The sequence below is a fragment of the Hemitrygon akajei genome, unplaced genomic scaffold (genome assembly GCF_048418815.1).
Source record: "Hemitrygon akajei unplaced genomic scaffold, sHemAka1.3 Scf000057, whole genome shotgun sequence".
In the NCBI taxonomy this organism is placed as follows: domain Eukaryota; kingdom Metazoa; phylum Chordata; class Chondrichthyes; order Myliobatiformes; family Dasyatidae; genus Hemitrygon; species Hemitrygon akajei.
Window position 1 is genome coordinate 3,122,968 of NW_027331943.1, and position 19,251 is coordinate 3,142,218.

The 19,251-nt window shown below is 45.0% G+C and overlaps 1 protein-coding gene across 1 annotated transcript; it reads left to right on the top strand.

Moving 5' to 3' along the window:
• Positions 1 to 7,747: 7,747 nt before the first annotated feature.
• On the top strand, positions 7,748 to 8,905 carry LOC140721532 (N-acetyllactosaminide beta-1,3-N-acetylglucosaminyltransferase 3-like). The gene is made up of 2 exons (XM_073036345.1): positions 7,748 to 8,140; positions 8,348 to 8,905. The coding sequence occupies exons 1-2, from the start codon at positions 7,748 to 7,750 to the stop codon at positions 8,903 to 8,905; spliced, it is 951 nt and encodes a 316-aa protein (XP_072892446.1).
• Positions 8,906 to 19,251: the final 10,346 nt, after the last annotated feature.

The following is a 19,251-nucleotide window of genomic DNA, read 5'->3' on the forward strand; positions in this document are numbered from 1 at the left end:
ATTCACTTAAAAGCGATTCGCTACAGTTCTAATGTCGATCAACGTTATCAATTCCATTCGTGTTCATAAAAGTGGCTGACTGCCTTTGTGATGTTTATATATCAGTATATAGAGCTTCTTACCGTGTACCGCGGCTCCAGGTTCTGTTACCACCCTGTCCCAGTAAGGCTGTGTTACGGGTTCTGTAAGTAATGAACACACGCTGGTTAATGCTCAGTCAGCTCCTGGTGATAATCATTAACTAAACTCACAGCTTTATCAGTGGGTCACTCCGTGACCTGTTCCTTAGCACAGGGTACGTTCTGTCTCCAAACAAACATCACCATGGAGATGAAATGTGATCTCAGTGATTTTGAGAGTGGAATGTTTGTCGTTGCCAGACGGTGCAGTTTGAATATCGCAGGAACTGCTGAACTCCTGGGATTGTCAAGTTCAACAGTCTCAGTTTATGGAGAATTATGCTGTGATTAAAATCAGGTAGCGGCAATTCTGAGAGATAAAAATCGTCTTGGTAATGAGAGAGATCGGTGGGTAAAGGCGGACTGATTCAATCTGCCAGGAAGACGACAGTAACTCAAATAATCACGAACTACTGCACTGTGCAGAGAGGCATCACTGGACGCGAAACATGTCGAACATTGGACTGAATGAGCAACGGCAGTAGAAGACCATGGATATACAATCAGTGGCCGTATTATTAGGTACCGGAGGAGCATAACACAGTGCACATCGATATTTGTTATCAGCAATGAGATTTAACTCATAAAGTTTAATTTTTAATATCACTGACACATACTTGTTGTCTTTGCTAAAATAGCACACTCACTCCTGCAAAAAAAATCAGAGGGATCCGCAAAGCCACTCAATGTTAAAGACAGTATTGAAATGGTAGAAATGTCATAAGGGGACATGGAATGGACCCAAATGCAGGACGCAGGCACTGAAGTACTAGGGGCAGGACAGGGACAACTAAAGGATAGAACAAGTTGGGGTGACCGTGGCGTGAGGATCGTGGCATTCAAAGGTGATCCTGGGGTTCAGAGATAGCTCAGGCAAGGCAGGAGGATCCTGAGGATTCAGGCAAGGCAGGATCTTGGGGTTCATGGCAAGGCAGAGTCCTCCGCCAGGTAACGGCAATCTGACCTGACCTACCCGACGGAGGCGAGGGGTAAGTAAGGGGCAGAGACCTTTGGACGGGCCGGATGACTCATTGGCACTGCCGCCTCCCAGGCGTGAACACAGAGGCCTGGGCAAGACGAGGTAAACTGGGCAGTTGCGGGGTACCACCCGTCTGGACCGAGGGGTAGGAAAGTGGCAGAGCCCTCCGCCAGGTAACGGCAATCTGGCCTGACCTACCCGACGGAGGCGAGGGGTAAGAAAGAAGCAAAGTCCTCCGACGGGCAACGGCAATCTGGCCTGGCTTACCCGACGGAGGCAAGGGATAGGAAGGGGACTAAGTCCAGGGTGACTCCGAGACTGACTCACAGAACTAGTTGATTACCGGTGGGTACTCCAAGCCGGGGCGAACTGGAACGAAGACCAGGCGATCGGCACCAGCAGGACAAATATGACGCACGGGTCAGCACAGGGAAAACAGGGCGACCAGCGCAACACAGGACGAGGAGGTCAAAACGGGATGGACAGTCGGACAGTCGGACAGCGCGAGCAAGGCAAACCGAACGGAACCGCGGGACGAGCACCTACCAGGGAAGCAGAACAAATCAGATTCAGATCAGGACGACCCCCAACTAGACACAGTCTCAGAGCCCCTTATATCCACCTACCAGCCGATGGGCAACAGGTGCGCCTCCTTGAGTCCAAACAAGCCAGAATGATCCACAGGTGTGACTAATTAGCTCAAGGGTGAAAGGAGGGACGACTACAAGACCCGGAGTCAGGAGTCCGCGGACCAGATCAAGACCCGGAATAGGGGCTCCGGACCGGACCATAACAAGAAACACTAGAAAACCTGTCGTCACAAGTGGGCGTATTAACTCATCGTAACGTTGCCCACCCAGTACAGTCTCTGTGTTTACTCTGTGCTGAGCTCCTGATTCTGTTACCAGCGAATCCGAGCACCGGAGTTCCATGGGACCAAACAGTAAGTGAACACAATCAGAGTAATGTTCAGTTGACAACACACACATAAGCCTGCACGTCACACTCATCAGCACGTAACTCCACACCCTGCTCCACAGCGCAAGAACTAAACCACACAAAAACTCCTTCGAGCCAATGGTTCTGATGTGCTGTTCGATCCAGGCTTAATTTTGTAGCTCAGTAGACGGTGACAAAGATTACATACAGTATCTCACGACAAATCGATCTGCTCCAGGGAGCAACCGCGACCCGCATCCTGGTTCAGATCGGGTGGTGTCATCGCATGAAATTATTCTTTACTTTGGGACCAATTTACTTCAGTGACAGCTGAGGGCAGAAATCGCTATGGGCTTGTAGGAAAGACACAGTCAGGATGGGACTTCTGAACTCTGGTGAAAAGTTATGATTTTGAAATAATCTTTTCTTTTGAACACAGGACATTCCCTTTCGCCAGATTTAACTGTGCCCCGGCAACCTGGAACAACACTGATCTCACAGACAACTTCATACTGCAATCTTAAATATTTGTCCACAATTGGACCATTACACTGAAGGGCAACAACTATGTGGAGATTGCAAACTGGAGATAACCACGTCCAAAAGAATACAACATATTTCACCATCAGATTAGTGCTCACTTCCTGGAAATAAATAACCTTATCAATCAGATGACTTTCCTGACTAAAAGGTCTATTTAAGTTACTCCCGTCGGTGTGTTACCCCGCTATCTCCTTTACTTCACAAATACCTGAGCTGTTTAAAGAAGAAGAAGTACTGGCACTATTAAGGAATATAAAAGTGGATAAGTCTCCGGGACCTGACAGGATATCTGCTAGGACCTTGAGGGAAGTTAGCGTAGAAATACCAGGGGCTCTGACAGAAATATTTCAAATGTCATTAGAAAAGGGGGTTGTGCCGGAGGATTGGCGTATTGCTCATGTGGTTTCATTGTTTAAAAAGAGGTCTAAGGGTAAACCGAGCAATTATAGGCCAGTCAGTTTGACGTCAGTGGTGGGTAAATTAATGGAAAGTATTCTTAGAGATGGTATATATAATTATCTAGATAGAACAGTTAACATGGATTTGTGCGAAGACTGTCATGTTTGACAGATCTTATTGAATTTTTGAAGAGATTACCAGGAAAGTTGACGAAGGTAAAGCAGTGGATGTTGTCTATATGGAGTTCAGTAAGGCCTTTGCCAAGGTTCCACACGGTTGGTTAGTTAGGAAGGTTCAACCGTTAGGTATTAATATTGAAGTAGTAAAATTGATTCGACAGTGGCTGGATGGGAGATGCCAGAGAGTAGTGGTGGATAACTGTTTGTCACGTTGGAAGCCGGTGACTAGTGGTGCGCCTCAGGGATCTGTACTGGGACCAGTGTTGTTTGTCATATACATTAATGATCTGGATGATGGGGTGGTAAATTGGAATAATAAGTATGCTGATGATACTAAGATAGGTGTCGTTGTGGATAATGAAGCAGGTTTTCAAAGCTTACAGAGAGATTTAGGCCATTTAGAAGAGTAGACTGAAAGATGGCAGATGGAGTTTAATGCTGATAAGTGTGAGGGGCTACATTTTGGTAGAACTATTCATAATAAGACAATCATGTTAAATGGTAGGGCATTGAGGAATGCAGTAGAACAGAGTGATCTGGGAATAATGGTACATAGTTCCCTGAAGGTGGAATCTCGTGGATAGGGTGGTGAAGAAAACTTTTGGTATGCTGGCTTTTATAAATAAGAGCATTGAGTATACGACTTGGGGTGTAATGTTAAAATTGTACAAAGCATTGCTGAGGCCAAATTTGGAGTATTGCGTACAGTTCTGGTCGCCGAATTATAGGAAAGAGGTCAGTATGTGCGGTTGGGAGACTGTAGGTCTGACACGGTGGTCAGCAGCACAGGAGCGCCGCAGGGAACCGTACTCTCTCCGGTCCTGTTCACCCTGTACACATCAGACTTCCAATATAATTCGGAGTCCTGCCATGTGCAGAAGTTCGCTGATGACACGGCCATAGTGGGGTGTGTCAGGAATGGACAGGAGGAGGAGTATAGGAAACTGATACAGGACTTTGTGATATGGTGCAACTCAAACTACCTGCGTCTCAATATCACCAAGACCAAGGAGATGGTGGTGGACTTTAGGAGATCTAGGCCTCATATGGAGCCAGTGATCATTAATGAAGAATGTGTGGAGCAGGGTAAGACCTACAAGTATCTGGGAGTACAGTTAGACGAGAAGCTAGACTGGACTGCCAACACAGATGCCCTGTGCAGGAAGGCACAGAGTCGACTGTACTTCCTTAGAAGGTTGGCGTCATTCAATGTCTGTAGTGAGATGCTGAAGATGTTCTATAGGTCAGTTGTGGAGAGCGCCCTCTTCTTTGTGGTGGCGTGTTGGGGAGGAAGCATTAAGAAGAGGGACGCCTCACGTCTTAATAAGCTGGTAAGGAAGGCGGGCTCTGTCGTGGGCAAAGTACTGGAGAGTTTAACATCGGTAGCTGAGCGAAGGGCGCTGAGTAGGCTACGGTCAATTATGGAAAACTCTGAACATCCTCTACATAGCACCATCCAGAGACAGAGAAGCAGTTTCAGCGACAGGTTACTATCGATGCAATGCTCCTCAGACAGGATGAAGAGGTCAATACTCCCCAATGCCATTAGGCTTGTCAATTCAACCGCCAGGACTTAAGGACTTTTTAAAAGCTATTATTAATGCTTTTTGAGATAGTGATTTAGATGCATATCATATTTTTTTTACTGAGTTAAGTATTGTATGTAATTAGTTTTGCTACAACAAGTGTATGGGACATTGGAAAAAAGGTTGAATTTCCCCATGGGGATGAATAAAGTATCTATCTATCTATCTATCTATCTATCTATCTATCTATCTATCTATCTATCTATCTATCTATCTATCTATCTATCTATCTATCTATCTATCTATCTATCTATCTATCTATCTATCTATCTATCTATCTATCTATCTATCTATCTAACAAAATAGAGAGAGTACAGAGAAGATTTACTAGAATGTTACCTGGGTTTCAGCACCTAAGTTACAGAGAAAGGTTGAACAAGTTAGATCTTTATTCTTTGGAGCGTAGAAGGTTGAGGGGGGACTTGATAGAGGTATTTAAAATTATGAGGGGGATAGATAGAGTTGACGTGGATAGGCTTTTTTCCATTGAGAGTAGGGGAGATTCAAACAAGAGGACATGAGTTGAGAGACAGAGAGTAAAAGTTTAGGGGTAACACGAAGGGGAACTTCTTTACTCGGAGAGTAGTAGCTGTGTGGAACAAGGTTCCAGTAGAAGTGGTAGAGGCAGGTTCGATATTGTTATTTAAAAAAAAATTGGTTAGGTATATGGAGAGGAAAGGAATGGAGGTTTCTGGGCTGAGAGCAGGTCGGTGGGACTACGTGAGAGTAAGCATTCGACACGGACTAGAAGGGCTGAGATGGCCTGTTTCCATGCTGTAATTGTTATATGGTTATTTGTGAGGTGATGGACATTCAAATGAAGTAGAACTTGTACAATGAATGGCAAGGCGCTGACAAGTCAGTTCACTGAAAGGCAGGATGGTGAAAAAAATCGTTTAGCATGCTAGCCTTCATCAGTTATGGTGTACAGTTCAGGAGCGGCGAATTATTTGCAGTTACATAATTTGTTGTTGAGACCACTTTTGGAATATTATCTACATTTCTGGTTACCCTGTTATAGGAAAGACTCTGCCAAGTTGGAGAGGGTGCAGAAGAGATTTAGGAGGATGTTTATTTGGACTACAGGGCCTGGATTACACAGAGGTTAGCCATGCTGGACCTTTATTCCTTGGAGAATGAGAGGTGACCTCAGAAGTCTAAAATCATAAGGGGTATTGATAAGGTGGATTGTCATTATTAGAGAGTTGGAGAGTCCAAAATGAGAGGTCACAGATAGAAGGGAGGAGGGAAAAAATTGAAAAGAGACCAATGGGGTAACTTCAGTACACAGAGGATTGTGAATACCTGGAAGAAGCTACCAGAGGAAGTGGTTGAAGTGGGTTCAACTGCCACATTTAACAGGCATTTGGACGGGTACATGGAAGGGAGAGGCTTGGAGAGTTATGGGCCAAACTAGACAACTGGGACTAGCAGGGAGGATGCTGTGGTTGGTATGGACCAGTTGAGCCGAAGGGCCTGTTTAGATCGCATTACTCTAGGATTCCATAATTCTAAAGTGACACAAGTTGCATCCCAGTGCAAATAGTTTTACTTGTACACATCGTTCTGCTATCAGTCACTGGTGTCTTTTCAGGGCTCCTGGCATCCAAGGTTTTACTCATACACATTGTGGATCATGCTATCTATCTGTCCTGTTCTGCTATCAGTTACTTGTGCTTTCTCTGTGCTCCTGGAGTACAAGGTTCACTGCTCTTTATGAAGCGTAAATTCCTGCCATAGGTGATGCTGGTGCCTTTTTCCTTCAATAGATATGGGCCTGCGATGGCTTCGCTGTCTTGTCACAATTGCTTACTACTGAATGTCTGGGTGGAATCAGCCTTGCCATTGGGACTAGTTATGCCTTAGTTGTAGCCTTTCATAAAGTGACTTGACCAATGGATGGCAGGGTGGGTGGGCCACTGCTAATTTAACTTTGAATACAATTCTCTGGTTAAAATAGAAGCAAAAAGCCAAGGTCCTTGAGTATACTTCTCTTTGTTTCTCCTATTGTAGGCATACATAGACCAGGTTGAAATGCCCTGAAAATCAGATGCTTCCAGTAGCTGTACTAACACGTTACCTTCCCTGCACTGCCATATATTCAGTTACTAATCAATGGTCAATAATAGATCATCTTCCATAGTATCAATAACCTGTGAACTTAAAATGAATGTTGACCGAGATGGGGCCTTCCTCTTTAGAGCAAAGGGGGAGGAGATGTGATTTGATAGAGGCGTATAAGTTGATAAGATGCATAGATAGAGTGGACAGCCAGCAACATTTTCCCAGAGCAGAAATGACTAATAAGATGGGGCATAATGTTAAGGTGATTAGAGAAAAGTTTAGGGGATTGTCAGAAGTAGTAATTTTTTAAAGAAAATGGTGGGTGTATGGAATGCACAGCCTGGGTGGTGATAAGGGTCGATGCATTACTGAGATTTAAGAGGCTTCCAGATAGACACATGGATGAAAGAAAAAAATGGAGAGCTATTTGAGAGAGTAGGGATAAATTGATCTTGGAGCAGATTAAAAGTTTGGTGCAACATCATGGGCCAAAATGCCTGAATTGTGCTATATTGCTCTATGTCTGGCCCAGCTCAGTTTAAGCCCTGAGAGGAGTGATGAGAGCTGTGAAGAGAGGTGGAATAAAGCCTTTTGAATAATATATCTTTAATGCACCGAAAGAAACTATACGATTTTCAGTTTAATGACAGATGGTATCTTATAGGTAGATTTGTTTTTCTGCTGGGATGGAATGCTTCAGGTCAATTAAACTTTCTGTAGGGCCCTGCCTATTCCTTACCTCACCACCATTTTGAGGTTAATATTACAAAGCATTAGTGAACCTCATTACAGTTTAAACTTCTCATTCTTCTCAAGCATCATGTAAATGTAAAGTTTTCTTTGAATTAATCCATATTTTTTCTCTACTTCAGGTGAAAGATGAGAGGACATTGGCGATTCTATGCGAATGTCGTGCTGGGTGTTTTGCTTGCTCTGGGATTGTTCTTCATGTTCTGGGATAATGACCAACGTCGAGAGACTGATGATGTTGCAGAAACTGTTCATCGCAATGATCTGCCCAAGGTTGTTACTGCTGATGCAACTAAATCAGTGCTCAAGTCAAAGTGCCACGCGAACACGACATTGTTACACCTGTCCTCATTTGATCAACAGGAAGAGCACATAAAAAACTTCTTGATGTATAAACACTGTCGAGAATTTGACATGATTCAAAATGTCCCAGACAAATGTGGTGGTCGAGAAGGATCTCAGAATGTCTTCCTGCTCCTGGTGATCAAATCTCACCCTTTCAACCAGGATCGGCGGGAAATGGTAAGGAAGACCTGGGGCAAAGAACGCGAATTCAATGGGGTCCTAATTAAGAGAGTCTTTATCTCCGGTGTCTCCCCTGACCAAAAAGAAAGTAGGAAATTGAATCAGCTGTTAGCAATGGAAAACAGAGAACACAGAGATGTCCTACAATGGGATTTCTTGGATACCTTTTTCAACCTCACCCTCAAACAATACAAGTTGCTGCAGTGGGTCAGTGAATTTTGCCCCAGTGCTAAATTCATCTTCAATGGAGATGAAGATGCCTTTGCCAACACCGATAACATGGTTGATTACTTGCTAGGCATGAAGGTTCACCAACACCTGTTTGTGGGCCGTCTCATTTATGGGTTTGGGCCCAAACGCCAGAAGTCGAGCAAGTATTATGTGCCAGAAATAGTGACCACCATCAAGTCGTACCCACCATACGTTAGTGGAGGGGGCATACTTATGTCTGTGTATACAGCTCATATCATTTACCACATCGCCCAAGACCTTGAACTATACCCCATTGATGATGTATTTTTGGGGATGTGCCTGGCCAAGGCTGGACTAGCCCCACACTCCCGTAGCGGATTCAGGGCAGCTGGTATCAGTGTTCCTTCAACCCAAGATGACTCCTTCAATCCTTGCTATTACCGTGAGTTACTGCTAGTGCACCGTTTTCAGCCTTTCAAACTGCTACTGATGTGGGATGCGGTGCATGATGCTAATCTGAATTGTGCTCATGCTTCCCAGAAGTCTGCATCCACGAAAAGGACCGCATGAGTCATGAGAGAATGTAGCAACTGCTGGAATGCAATGCAGTTTGTAAACATGTGTTAATCAGTTGTTTATGCAATGTAAGAAGGTTAATTCCTAAATTATATTGGAGGATACATTAATTCATAGGGTTGGTGCCTTTCTACATTCTACAAATGTTTGCAAAGCTGTCAGGTGTCATCACTCAGCCTAATTCTTACTGCACCCATAATGACATTACAATATTGTCACGAGCATCACAATTTAAGTCAATTGTAAAGTTATTCCAAGTGAGCAGTCCTTGTTGCATTGCGTGCAGATAGGAACAGCATGTTCACTTGGGGCATTTGTATAATAGATAGATAGATAGATACTTTATTCATCCCCATGGGGAAATTCAACCTTTTTTCCAATGTCCCATACACTTGTTGTAGCAAAAACTAATTACATACAATACTTAACTCAGTAAGAACTAACTCAAAAAGCATTAATAATAGCTTTAAGAAAGTTCTTAAGTCCTTGCAGTTGAATTGTAAAGCCTAATGGCATTGGGGAGTATTGACCTCTTCATCCTGTCTGAGGAGCATTGCATCGATAGTAACCTGTCGCTGAAACTGCTTCTCTGTCTCTGGATGGTGTTATGTAGAGGATGTTCAGGGTTTTCCATAATTGACCGTAGCCTACTCAGCGCCCTTCGCTCAGCCACCGATGTTAAACTCTCCAGTACCTTGCCCACGACAGAGCCCGTCTTCCTTACCAGCTTATTAAGATGTGAGGCGTCCCTCTTCTTAATGCTTCCTCCCCAACACGCCACCACAAAGAAGAGGGCGCTCTCCACAACTGACCTATAGAACATCTTCAGCATCTCACTGCAGACATTGAATGACGCCAACCTTCTAAGGAAGTACAGTCGACTCTGTGCCTTCCTGCACAAGGCATCTGTGTTGGCAGTCCAGTCTAGCTTCTCGTCTAACTGTACTCCCAGATACTTGTAGGTCTTAACCTGCTCCACACATTCTCCATTAATGATCACTGGCTCCATATGAGGCCTAGATCTCCTAAAGTCCACCACCATCTCCTTGGTCTTGGTGATATTGAGACGCAGGTAGTTTGAGTTGCACCATATCACAAAGTCCTGTATCAGTTTCCTATACTCCTCCTCCTGTCCATTCCTTACACACCCCACTATGACCGTGTCATCAGCGAACTTCTGCACATGGCAGGACTCCGAGTTATATTGGAAGTCTGATGTGTACAGGGTGAACAGGACCGGAGAGAGTACGGTTCCCTGCGGCGCTCCTGTGCTGCTGACCACCGTGTCAGACCTACAGTCTCCCAACCGCACATACTGAGGTCTATCTGTCAAGTAGTCCACTATCCAATCCACCATGTGAGAGTCTACTCCCATCTCCGTTAGTTTGTGCCTTAAGATCTTGGGCTGGATGGTGTTAAAGGCACTAGAGAAGTCAAGGAATGTGATCCTCACAGCACAACTGACCGCATCTAGGTGAGAGAGTGATTTGTGCAGCAAATACGTGATAGCATCCTCCACTCCCACCTTCTCCTTATACGCAAACTGAAGCGGATCCCGGGCGTGCCTGGTTTGTGGCCTCAGATTCTGTATTATCAGCCGCTCCATGGTCTTCATCACGTGCGACGTCAAGGCAACAGGTCTGAAGTCATTCAACTCCTTTGGTTGTGGTTTCTTCCACCAATAAGCCACCAATAAAATTTTTAGTAACAGTTATATCTGTGTATTTTTTTCTTGCCGTTGCTTACATGTCCCTTGCAAAATGTGAAAGAGACAAATGCATTTATTCGACTGGAACTGTGAGAACAACAAAGAATCTAGATCTAGAATTGTCTCAGGGTTGGAGGAATAGAGAAACTTATGGTCATCATTTCTGTACTCAAATGTCAGCCTGCCTTGTCTCTGTCTAACTACATATCAAATAGAAGCACACACGCAGGAGATGGCTTTAACTGGAGTATTCACATTGCAGAGTGGGAAATAGAGTAATGAACATGTGGGGACAACAGATCAATATGCATACAGAGTCAGCAGTCCATACGTAGTGCGAAGGGGAGTGGCATTAGATTAGGCAGGTGTCTTGTCTAAGACAATGTACTCAGTTGACAGTGTCATGTTGCTGGTATTGACATGGCCATCACTGAGAGGTAAGTCCGGTAGCTTTGACCAGTGGCCAACCTGGACATCGGAAATCTGGAGAGGAGGGGACTTCAATAAGGCTCATTGTCCGAGGAGCAGCTCACGGCAGTGCAATAGAGCAATCGGTGACCAATCAACTAGTGGCCAATCGGCATTTGGGATTGATTAGTAAGAGCAAATTAAAGGAAGGTTGGACAAACCCAGTGGCCGTCTTCTGAGTAGAAACACAGAAAACCTACAGCACAATATGGGCCCCTCGGCCCACAGAGCTGTGCCGAACATGTCCCTACCTTAGACCTCCCTAGGCTTTACCCATAGCCCTCTTTTTCTAAGCTCCATGTAACCATCCAGGAGTCTCTTAACAGACCATATCGTTTCCGCCTCCACCACCGCCGCCGGCAGCCCATTCCACGCACTCACCTCTCTCTGTGTAAAAGAAAACTTACCCCTGACATCTCCTCTGTACCTACTTCCAAGCACCTTAAACTATGCCCTCTCATGCTAGCCATTTCAGCCCTGGGGAAAGCCTCGGACTGTCCACACGATCAATGCCTCTCATTATCTTGTACACCTCTATCAGGCCACCTCTCATCCTCCATCGCTCCAAGGAGAATAGGGCGAGGTCACTCAACCTATTCTCATAAGGCATGCTCCCCAATTCAGAAAACATCCTTGTAAATCTCCTCTGCACCCTTTCTATGGTTTCCATGTCCTTCCTGTAGTGAGGCAATTATAACTGAGCACAGTACTCCAAGTGGGATCCGACCAGGGTCCTATATAGCTGCAACATTGCCTCTCAGCTCTTAAACTCAATCCCACAATTGGTGAAGGCCAATGCACTATATGCCATCTTAACCGCAAAGTCAACCTGTGTAGCAGCTTTGTGTGTTCTGTGGACTGGGACCCCAAGATCCCTCTGATCCTCCGCACTGCCAAAAGTTTTGCCTTTAATGCCATATTCTGCCATCATAGCGTAGGGACTGCGGTCTGCAGTCAGGTACTCAGGATCACACAGCATAATGTTGCACGAACATTATTAGCAAAACACTCCGACACAAGACGGGTTTCATTTTGTTACAGACAGAAATGCCAGTTTGGTACTACAGGTAAACTGCATTTCTACATTGGTGGAGAAGTGTGCTGACACTCCTCGCTATCTGTAAAAACTGTGACGAGATGCTAAGGTGTATTCAATATGGACTGTGCCTTTAAAAAGAGAGAGAGTTGGTGTACACCGATTCAGAGAGAGAGAGAGAGAGATAGAGAGAGAGAGAGAGAGAGAGAGAGAGAGAGAGAGAGAGAGAGAGAGAGAGAGAGAGAGAGAGAGAGAGAGAGAGAGAGCACCGAGCAGCTCGTGAGTCGCCATGGTTACGGAAGGGCGGGGCTATATAATGGGCAGCTGGCGTTCAGCATGTTTGGGATATATACAAGGTTAGCTAGATTTTCAGACAGACACACAGACACACGGAAGACACGGACAGAAATGCAGAAGAAATAGACACTGGATGAACTTTCAGTGCCCACGAAAGGGTGTGTTTTGATCGCAGTGTGGGAAAGGGGTGACCGGTGGAATGTTATCGGTGTGTTTAACCTTTGATAGCTTTACTGCGTGAAGGCGGTACTCTTTTGTGTGACCACAAAACTTTAACAGGACTTCGTAAGGCAACGGAGAGATCGACGACATCAGCTTACTTGGAAAACAAATCACCTCTCTCTCTCTCTCTCTCCTCAATTCTACTCAACTTAATATCACGAACTGAACTGACGTCATTCCTATACCATCGTAAGATTGTATCATTTACCATCTAAGCAGAAGAAGTTTGGGATTTTATATTTACAAACTTACATTTGCATAAACTCTGCTAACCTGTTTGATTTATCTGGTTTTATATTACGAGATTACGTAGATACTATTGAACAGTGTTTTATTTGTAACAATACCAGACTCCAGGTGTGTTCCATTTGTACTGGTTCTTTTAACCCGTTACAGGTTACATAACAAAACCGTTCCAACCCCTACATCACTCCGCATTTCTGTAAACCCCTTCGACCCCTACAGCACTCGGCATCTCTGCAAAACCTCCATCATCCACCCCTGTGCATACAGACGACAGCAGACCCGAGAAAGATACAGTCGTGTCAGATTGCATGGCTCATAAATCACTGTTGGCCAAAAGAAACTACAGACTGATCAAGGACAGGGGAAGCAGACAAACCAGTTCTCTCTGTTTTCCCCCATTTTGTTGGCTATGAACTGATTCTTGCACTGGAATAATTGAATCAGAGGAACTGAATGTGGACACAGGAAGCTTCAGGTAATGATCTGCTAAACCTGAGTCCATTCTCAAACAAGTCGCTATTTGTTATGTGAAGGGCGTGGACTCTGAACTGATTCTTGACTCTGGGACAATCTAATCAGAGCAATAAACCTGAGACCATGCTCAGAAGAGTAGCTACTTGTTAAGACAAGTGTTCTCAACCCATTTTCCAGCTGGTCCAGATTCCGTTTCATGCTCCGATACCCATCATCACTGTCGACTACACCCGCAATGTTGCTGTCAGCGACAGTGTGTAAATCTACGTGGTTTTAGTAGAAATAATAAAAGAGACTTGTTGGTAAATACAGATTCTCTGTATCTCATTGATCATTGTTACAAGGGATGATTCTTGTCACAGTGGCGCCCATCATTGACATTGCCCACTAACAGGACGTGCCCTCTACACAGTGGTACCATCGGGAAGGAGATACAGAAGCCTGAAAGCTCAGGCTCAGCGATTCATGAACAGCTTCTCTCCCCGCTGCCACCTGTATCTCAGTTTTGTTTTCTCTATATTTATTTATCCTGTATTTCATTGTACTGCTACAGTAAAGTTAACAATTTCGCGACGTATGTCTGTGATATTAAATCTGGTTCTGATTCTTTAAATGTACCTTTGATTCCGATGGAGATGCAGGGGGGATGTGTTAGATCGAACTTACATTAGTTGAAAGCCTATCAGAACCTTGTGTATTGTGCTGTAATATTCTATGTTCTGTGTTCGACCGAGCGTACCGTATCTTGCTATAGTTAAGTAAATCGATTAATTATTTAGAGTTATGACGCCTTGCTCTTCCAGACTACTCTCAATGCGTCGGATAATAAAGGGCAGGAGAATTTAAAAAAATTAGGCCATAAATATCAGTATCGACCGCTGGATGATCTCGATAGCTTTGCTTGGAAGGGACTTACCAAGTATTATGTAATGATGAATTGCCCTCGGTGCTCAGACTACCACGGTCATGGGGTATGAAGGGAAGTATCTGGACAAACAGGAACGTTAGCGATAGTCTGTATGGGCCAGTTCGTAGTAGGTCATGTCTAACCAATCTCACAGAGCTTTACGAGGTAGTTACCAGGAATGGTGTGGAAGGTAATGCAGTGGATGCCGTCTAACAGGGACTTCAGCCAGTAATTTCTCAAGGATCAGTATGGGAGGATGTTCGAGAAGGTTCAGTCGTTTGGCTTTTACGACGAGGTCGTAAATTGGATTCGCCATTGGATTCGTTGGGGAAGCTAGAGTGTGGTAATGGATGGTTGTCTCTCTGACTGCGGACCTGTGATGAGTGGAGTGTCCCAGGGATCGTTGTTGTGCCCGTTGTTATTTGTAATCTATATCAACTATCTGGATGATAATGTCGTTAACATGATCAGCAAATTTGCCGATAACAACAACATTGCGGGTGTGGTCGACAGTGATGAAGAGTACCGGAGCATGAAGCGGGATCTGGACTAGCTGGAAAAATGGGTTGAAAACTGTCAGATCGCATTTAACACAGACAAGATTTAGATTTTGCACTTTGGCGGACCAGACAGGGTTGGTCTGACACAATGAGAAATAGGGCACTGAGGAGTACGATAGGACAAACGAATCTGGGAATGCAGGTCCATAATTCAATGAAAGTTGCACCACAGTTAGACAGGGTCGTAAAAAAAAAGATTTTCGCACATTGGCCTTCATGGAACAAAGTACTGAGTGCAGGAGTTGTGACGTTACCTTGCTGTTGTTTAAGGCTTTGTCGGGGCCTAATTTGGAATACTGTGTGCGGGAAAGATGAAAATAAAGTTAAAATAATGCAGAAAAAATTACACGGCTAGTGCCGTGACGGACTGAATATTTTTAATTAAAAGGAAAGATGACATATGTCAGCATTTTATTCCCGAGCGGGTAGAAGACAGAGGGGAGATTTGATAGAGGTATACAACATTATGAGGCGTATAGAGAGTGTAAATGCAAGCGGGGTTTATCCACTGATGTCGGGCGAGAATACAACTGGAGATCACGGGTGAAGGGTGAAATGTGAAATGTTTAAGGGAAACAAGAGTGAAAACCTCTTCACTCAGAGGGTGGTCAGAGTGTTGCCAACACAAATGATAATTGAGATTCCGATGTCAACGTTTAGGAGATGATTGGAGAAGTCCACGGATGAGAGGTATATGGATGGCCACGGTCCGGGTGAGGTCGATGGCAGTAGGCAGTTTAAACAATTCCTCCCGGTCCTGACGGGCTGGAGACCCTGTTTCTGTGCAGTGGTTTCCCATGGCTGACTGACTGTATGTCTAGGTTAGAACTTTAGTGTCTCACAGCACCGACCAATCTAGAGAGTCGTTGATACTGTTCGATCCCTCTGGCCTCGCACACACTGAAGCATGGATACTGAGATAATGGATGGTTATTGCATGAGAAGATGGAAACTTTTGAAGTTGTTTATTCTGCATTCCCCAATTGCCTGTGATGATTTTGAAGGAAGACAAGTGTAAGCCTGGATATTTGCTTTTCCTTCGTTGCGATTTTAGTTTGTGTAGATTTGTGTGTTTCATTTATTAATGATTTTAGATGGAGACACGGATTCCACACCGGCCATGTGGATTCAGGGTTAAATAGATCGAAATGTGAGCGTATCTGCACTGGATGCGATAAAACCACGATTCAGAGGTAAATTGGCATTATGATAAAATGGTGTGTACTTCAATTGGGAATTTGAAATTGGCATTTTGCAAAGGCTGGTTATTTTAATGAGCAGCAAAAGCTGCTGCTGAACACTTCGAAATGCTGGTTTTAAGTTGTAGTGCTTTGAAGTCAATGTTGCATTTGCCCTGTAATACGTAAATGACAGGTCAGTTTAGACAACGTGCCGGTCCAGTCAATCGTTCAGCGATTTGCTTACGTCGTCAGTCTTAATTCCATAAATTATCCAGCTGCTTCTGTGTGTTCAGATTAAATCGACTATTTCCCTCAGCCCTATTTCAGCAGTTTAACTGCAAACTCGAAATAAATTTATGAAGTGTACCGAAATTTCGACTCTGCATGCGGAACACGGCTGCCCGCTGTCTTCCATCCAGAATTCACTCTGTCTACGACATCATCTGCCTTCTGTTAGGAAGCCAATTCTGAATCAACGCAGCCAGGTTTCCCTCGATCCCATGCTTCCTGAATTTCTGAATGAGTCCACTTTGGGGAACTGATCAAATACTTGACCGTAATTAATGCACCCACATCGACTGATCTGATTCTTCTGTTTGTTTTATTTTCACTTTTTCAAATAATTCAATCTGACTCATAAAGGACAACATGCAATGTTGTCTGTACTTAACCAGACTACGTTTCTCTAAATACTCGTAAATTCCTTCTTCAATAATACCCTCCAGTAGTTTACACACTACTGATGTAAGACTCCCTGGTCTATAATTCCAAGAAGTATCCCTATTATTTTTCGTCAACAAATGAATAACATTTTCCACCCTCCAATTTTCTAGTTCTACTTCCACGGCCTGCGAAGACACAAATATCCTGCCCAAAAGCACAACAATATCTGAGCTCACCTTCCAAAATTACCTGGAGTATATCCCTTCCGGTATCGGGGAATCATCTATTACCTGGAGTATATCCCTTCCGGTATCGGGGAATCATCTATTACCTGGGGTATATCCCTTCCGGTATCGGGGAATCATCTATCACCTGGGGTATATCCCTTCCGGTATCGGGGAATCGTCTATCATGTTTTCCAAGTTTCTATCACATCCTCTTTTCAGCGTCGGCATGTTCGAGCATATCTATCTTTTGCCGCTGTGTTCACATTGATCAATGTATTCAATGAGGAGCTTCACTGCCTCCTTGTACTCCAGACACAAGTTTTACCTCTTTTTCCTCTGCCTACACTCTATCAGGTCTCCTCCTGTTCTTCACTTATCTTAGTGCATCTTTACTCCGCTTCTAACTTTGAAGTCCATTGTTAAATTCTTTTCTGTCTACATTGTGACTCGCCATAACCCTATCTCATCCTAAACCTTAAGTATCTTCCTTTCTTCCTCTTGACGAGCTGTTCCATTTTTCTTGTCAGCAAGGGTTACTTTACGCTATCATCCTTTGCCTGCCTCAGTCAGACAAGTCTATACTGAACACATCTAAGTGTTTTGTGAATAAACTCCACATATCTGTTGTGCATTTCCTTCAGTACATTATTTCCTTATTTACCATTCCAAGTTCTGGCCAGTTAGCACCACACATCGCAGATCTCCAGTTCAATACACCTCATGCTCCCTGGTCATAACCCCGTGTACGGTAAATGGAGAGGAGCTTTGCCCTGACGATCTAAAAATTTGACCTGCGGAGAGATCTGTCACCTGATCCGTTCCCTATTCTAATATTAGATCCGGTCTGGACTGTTGGCTAGATTGTCTTTCTTTTTTATATTGACATGAATCCTTCCAGCACACAACTGAGAGATTATGCCAGACCGCAAGGGCAGGAATGGCTGCTGGACTTTCCCGGGTTCATATATTTCAAAATGGAATCAGATAAAAGAAAGTAAAGGGAGTCCCATTGAAACACGGGGAGAGTATGATAGCACGCAGAATCCGAAAGGAAGAAACCGTGGAGTGACTGTCTATTGATAGACTTTGAGTAGATCTCAGAGCAGAAAGGGAGCAATCACTGGTTTGTGAGCATTCTGTACAGACCGCAGACTCGCACCCCATCACCAAAAATTAAATATATATAAATAAATAAAATAAAATATATGTGTGTGTGTGTGTGTGTGTGTGTGTGTGTGTGTGTGGGTGGTGTGTGTGTGTGTGTGGGGGGGGGTGGTGTGTGTGTTTGTGTGTGTGTTTGTGTGTGGGGGTGTGTGGGCGTGTGTGGTGTCTGTGTGTGGGTGGTGTGTGTGTGTGTGTGTGTGGGTGGTGTGTGTGTGTGTGTGGGGGGGGGTGGTGTGTGTGTTTGTGTGTGTGTTTGTGTGTGGGGGTGTGTGGGCGTGTGTGGTGTCTGTGTGTGGGTGGTGTGTGTGTGTGTGTGTGTGGGTGGTGTGTGTGTGTGTGTGTGTCGGTGGTGTGTGTGTGTGGGGGGGGGTGGTGTGTGTGTTTGTGTGTGTGTTTGTGTGTGGGGGTGTGTGGGTGTGTGTGGTGTCTGTGTGTGGGTGGTGTGTGTGTGTGCGTGTGTGTGTGTGTGTGGTGTGTGTGTGGGGGGGGGTGGTGTGTGTGTTTGTGTGTGTGTGTGGTGTGTGCGTGCGGGTGGTGTGTGTGTCTGTGGGGGGGGTGGTGTGTGTGCGTGTGGGTAGTGTGTGTGTGTGGGGGGGTGGTGTGTGTGTTTGTGTGTGTGTTTGTGCGTGGGGTGTGTGGGTGGTGTGTGTGTGTGGTGTGTGTGTTTGTGTGTGTGTGTGTGGGGGGGGTATGTGGGAGTGTGGTGTGTGTGTGTGTGTGTGTGTGGGTGGTGTGTGTATGTGTGTGTGTGTGTGGGTGGGTGGTGTGTGTGTTTGTGTGTGTTTTTGTGCGTGGGGGTGTGTGGGTGGTGTGTGTGTGGGTGGTGTGTGTGTGTGGGCGGTGTGTGTGTATGTGTGTGTGTGTGTGTGTGGGTGTGTGTGCGTGGGTGGTGTGTGTGTGTCTGTGTGTGTGGGTGGGTGGTGTGTGTGTGTGGTGTGTGTGTATGTGTGTGTGTGGGTGGTGTGGGTGTGGGGGGTGGTGTGTGTGTGTGTGGGTGGTGTTTGTGTGTGTGCGTGTGTGTGGGTGGTGTGTGTGTGTGTGTGTGGGTGTTGTGTGAGTGTGTGGTGTGTGCGTGTGCGTGCGGGTGGTGTGTGTGTGGGTGGTGTGTGTGTGTGTGGTCTGTGTGTGTGTGGTGTGTGTGTGTGTGTGTGTGTGTGTGTGTGTGTGTGTGTGTGTATGGTGTGTGG

Coding starts and splice junctions, on each gene's coding strand:
- LOC140721532 (XM_073036345.1), top strand. CDS start 7,748: ATGAGAGGACATTGGCGATTCTATGCGAATGTCGTGCTGGGTGTTTTG. Junction 8,141..8,347: donor ACCAGGATCGGCGGGAAATG/GTAAGGAAGACC, acceptor AAGTTGCTGCAG/TGGGTCAGTGAATTTTGCCC.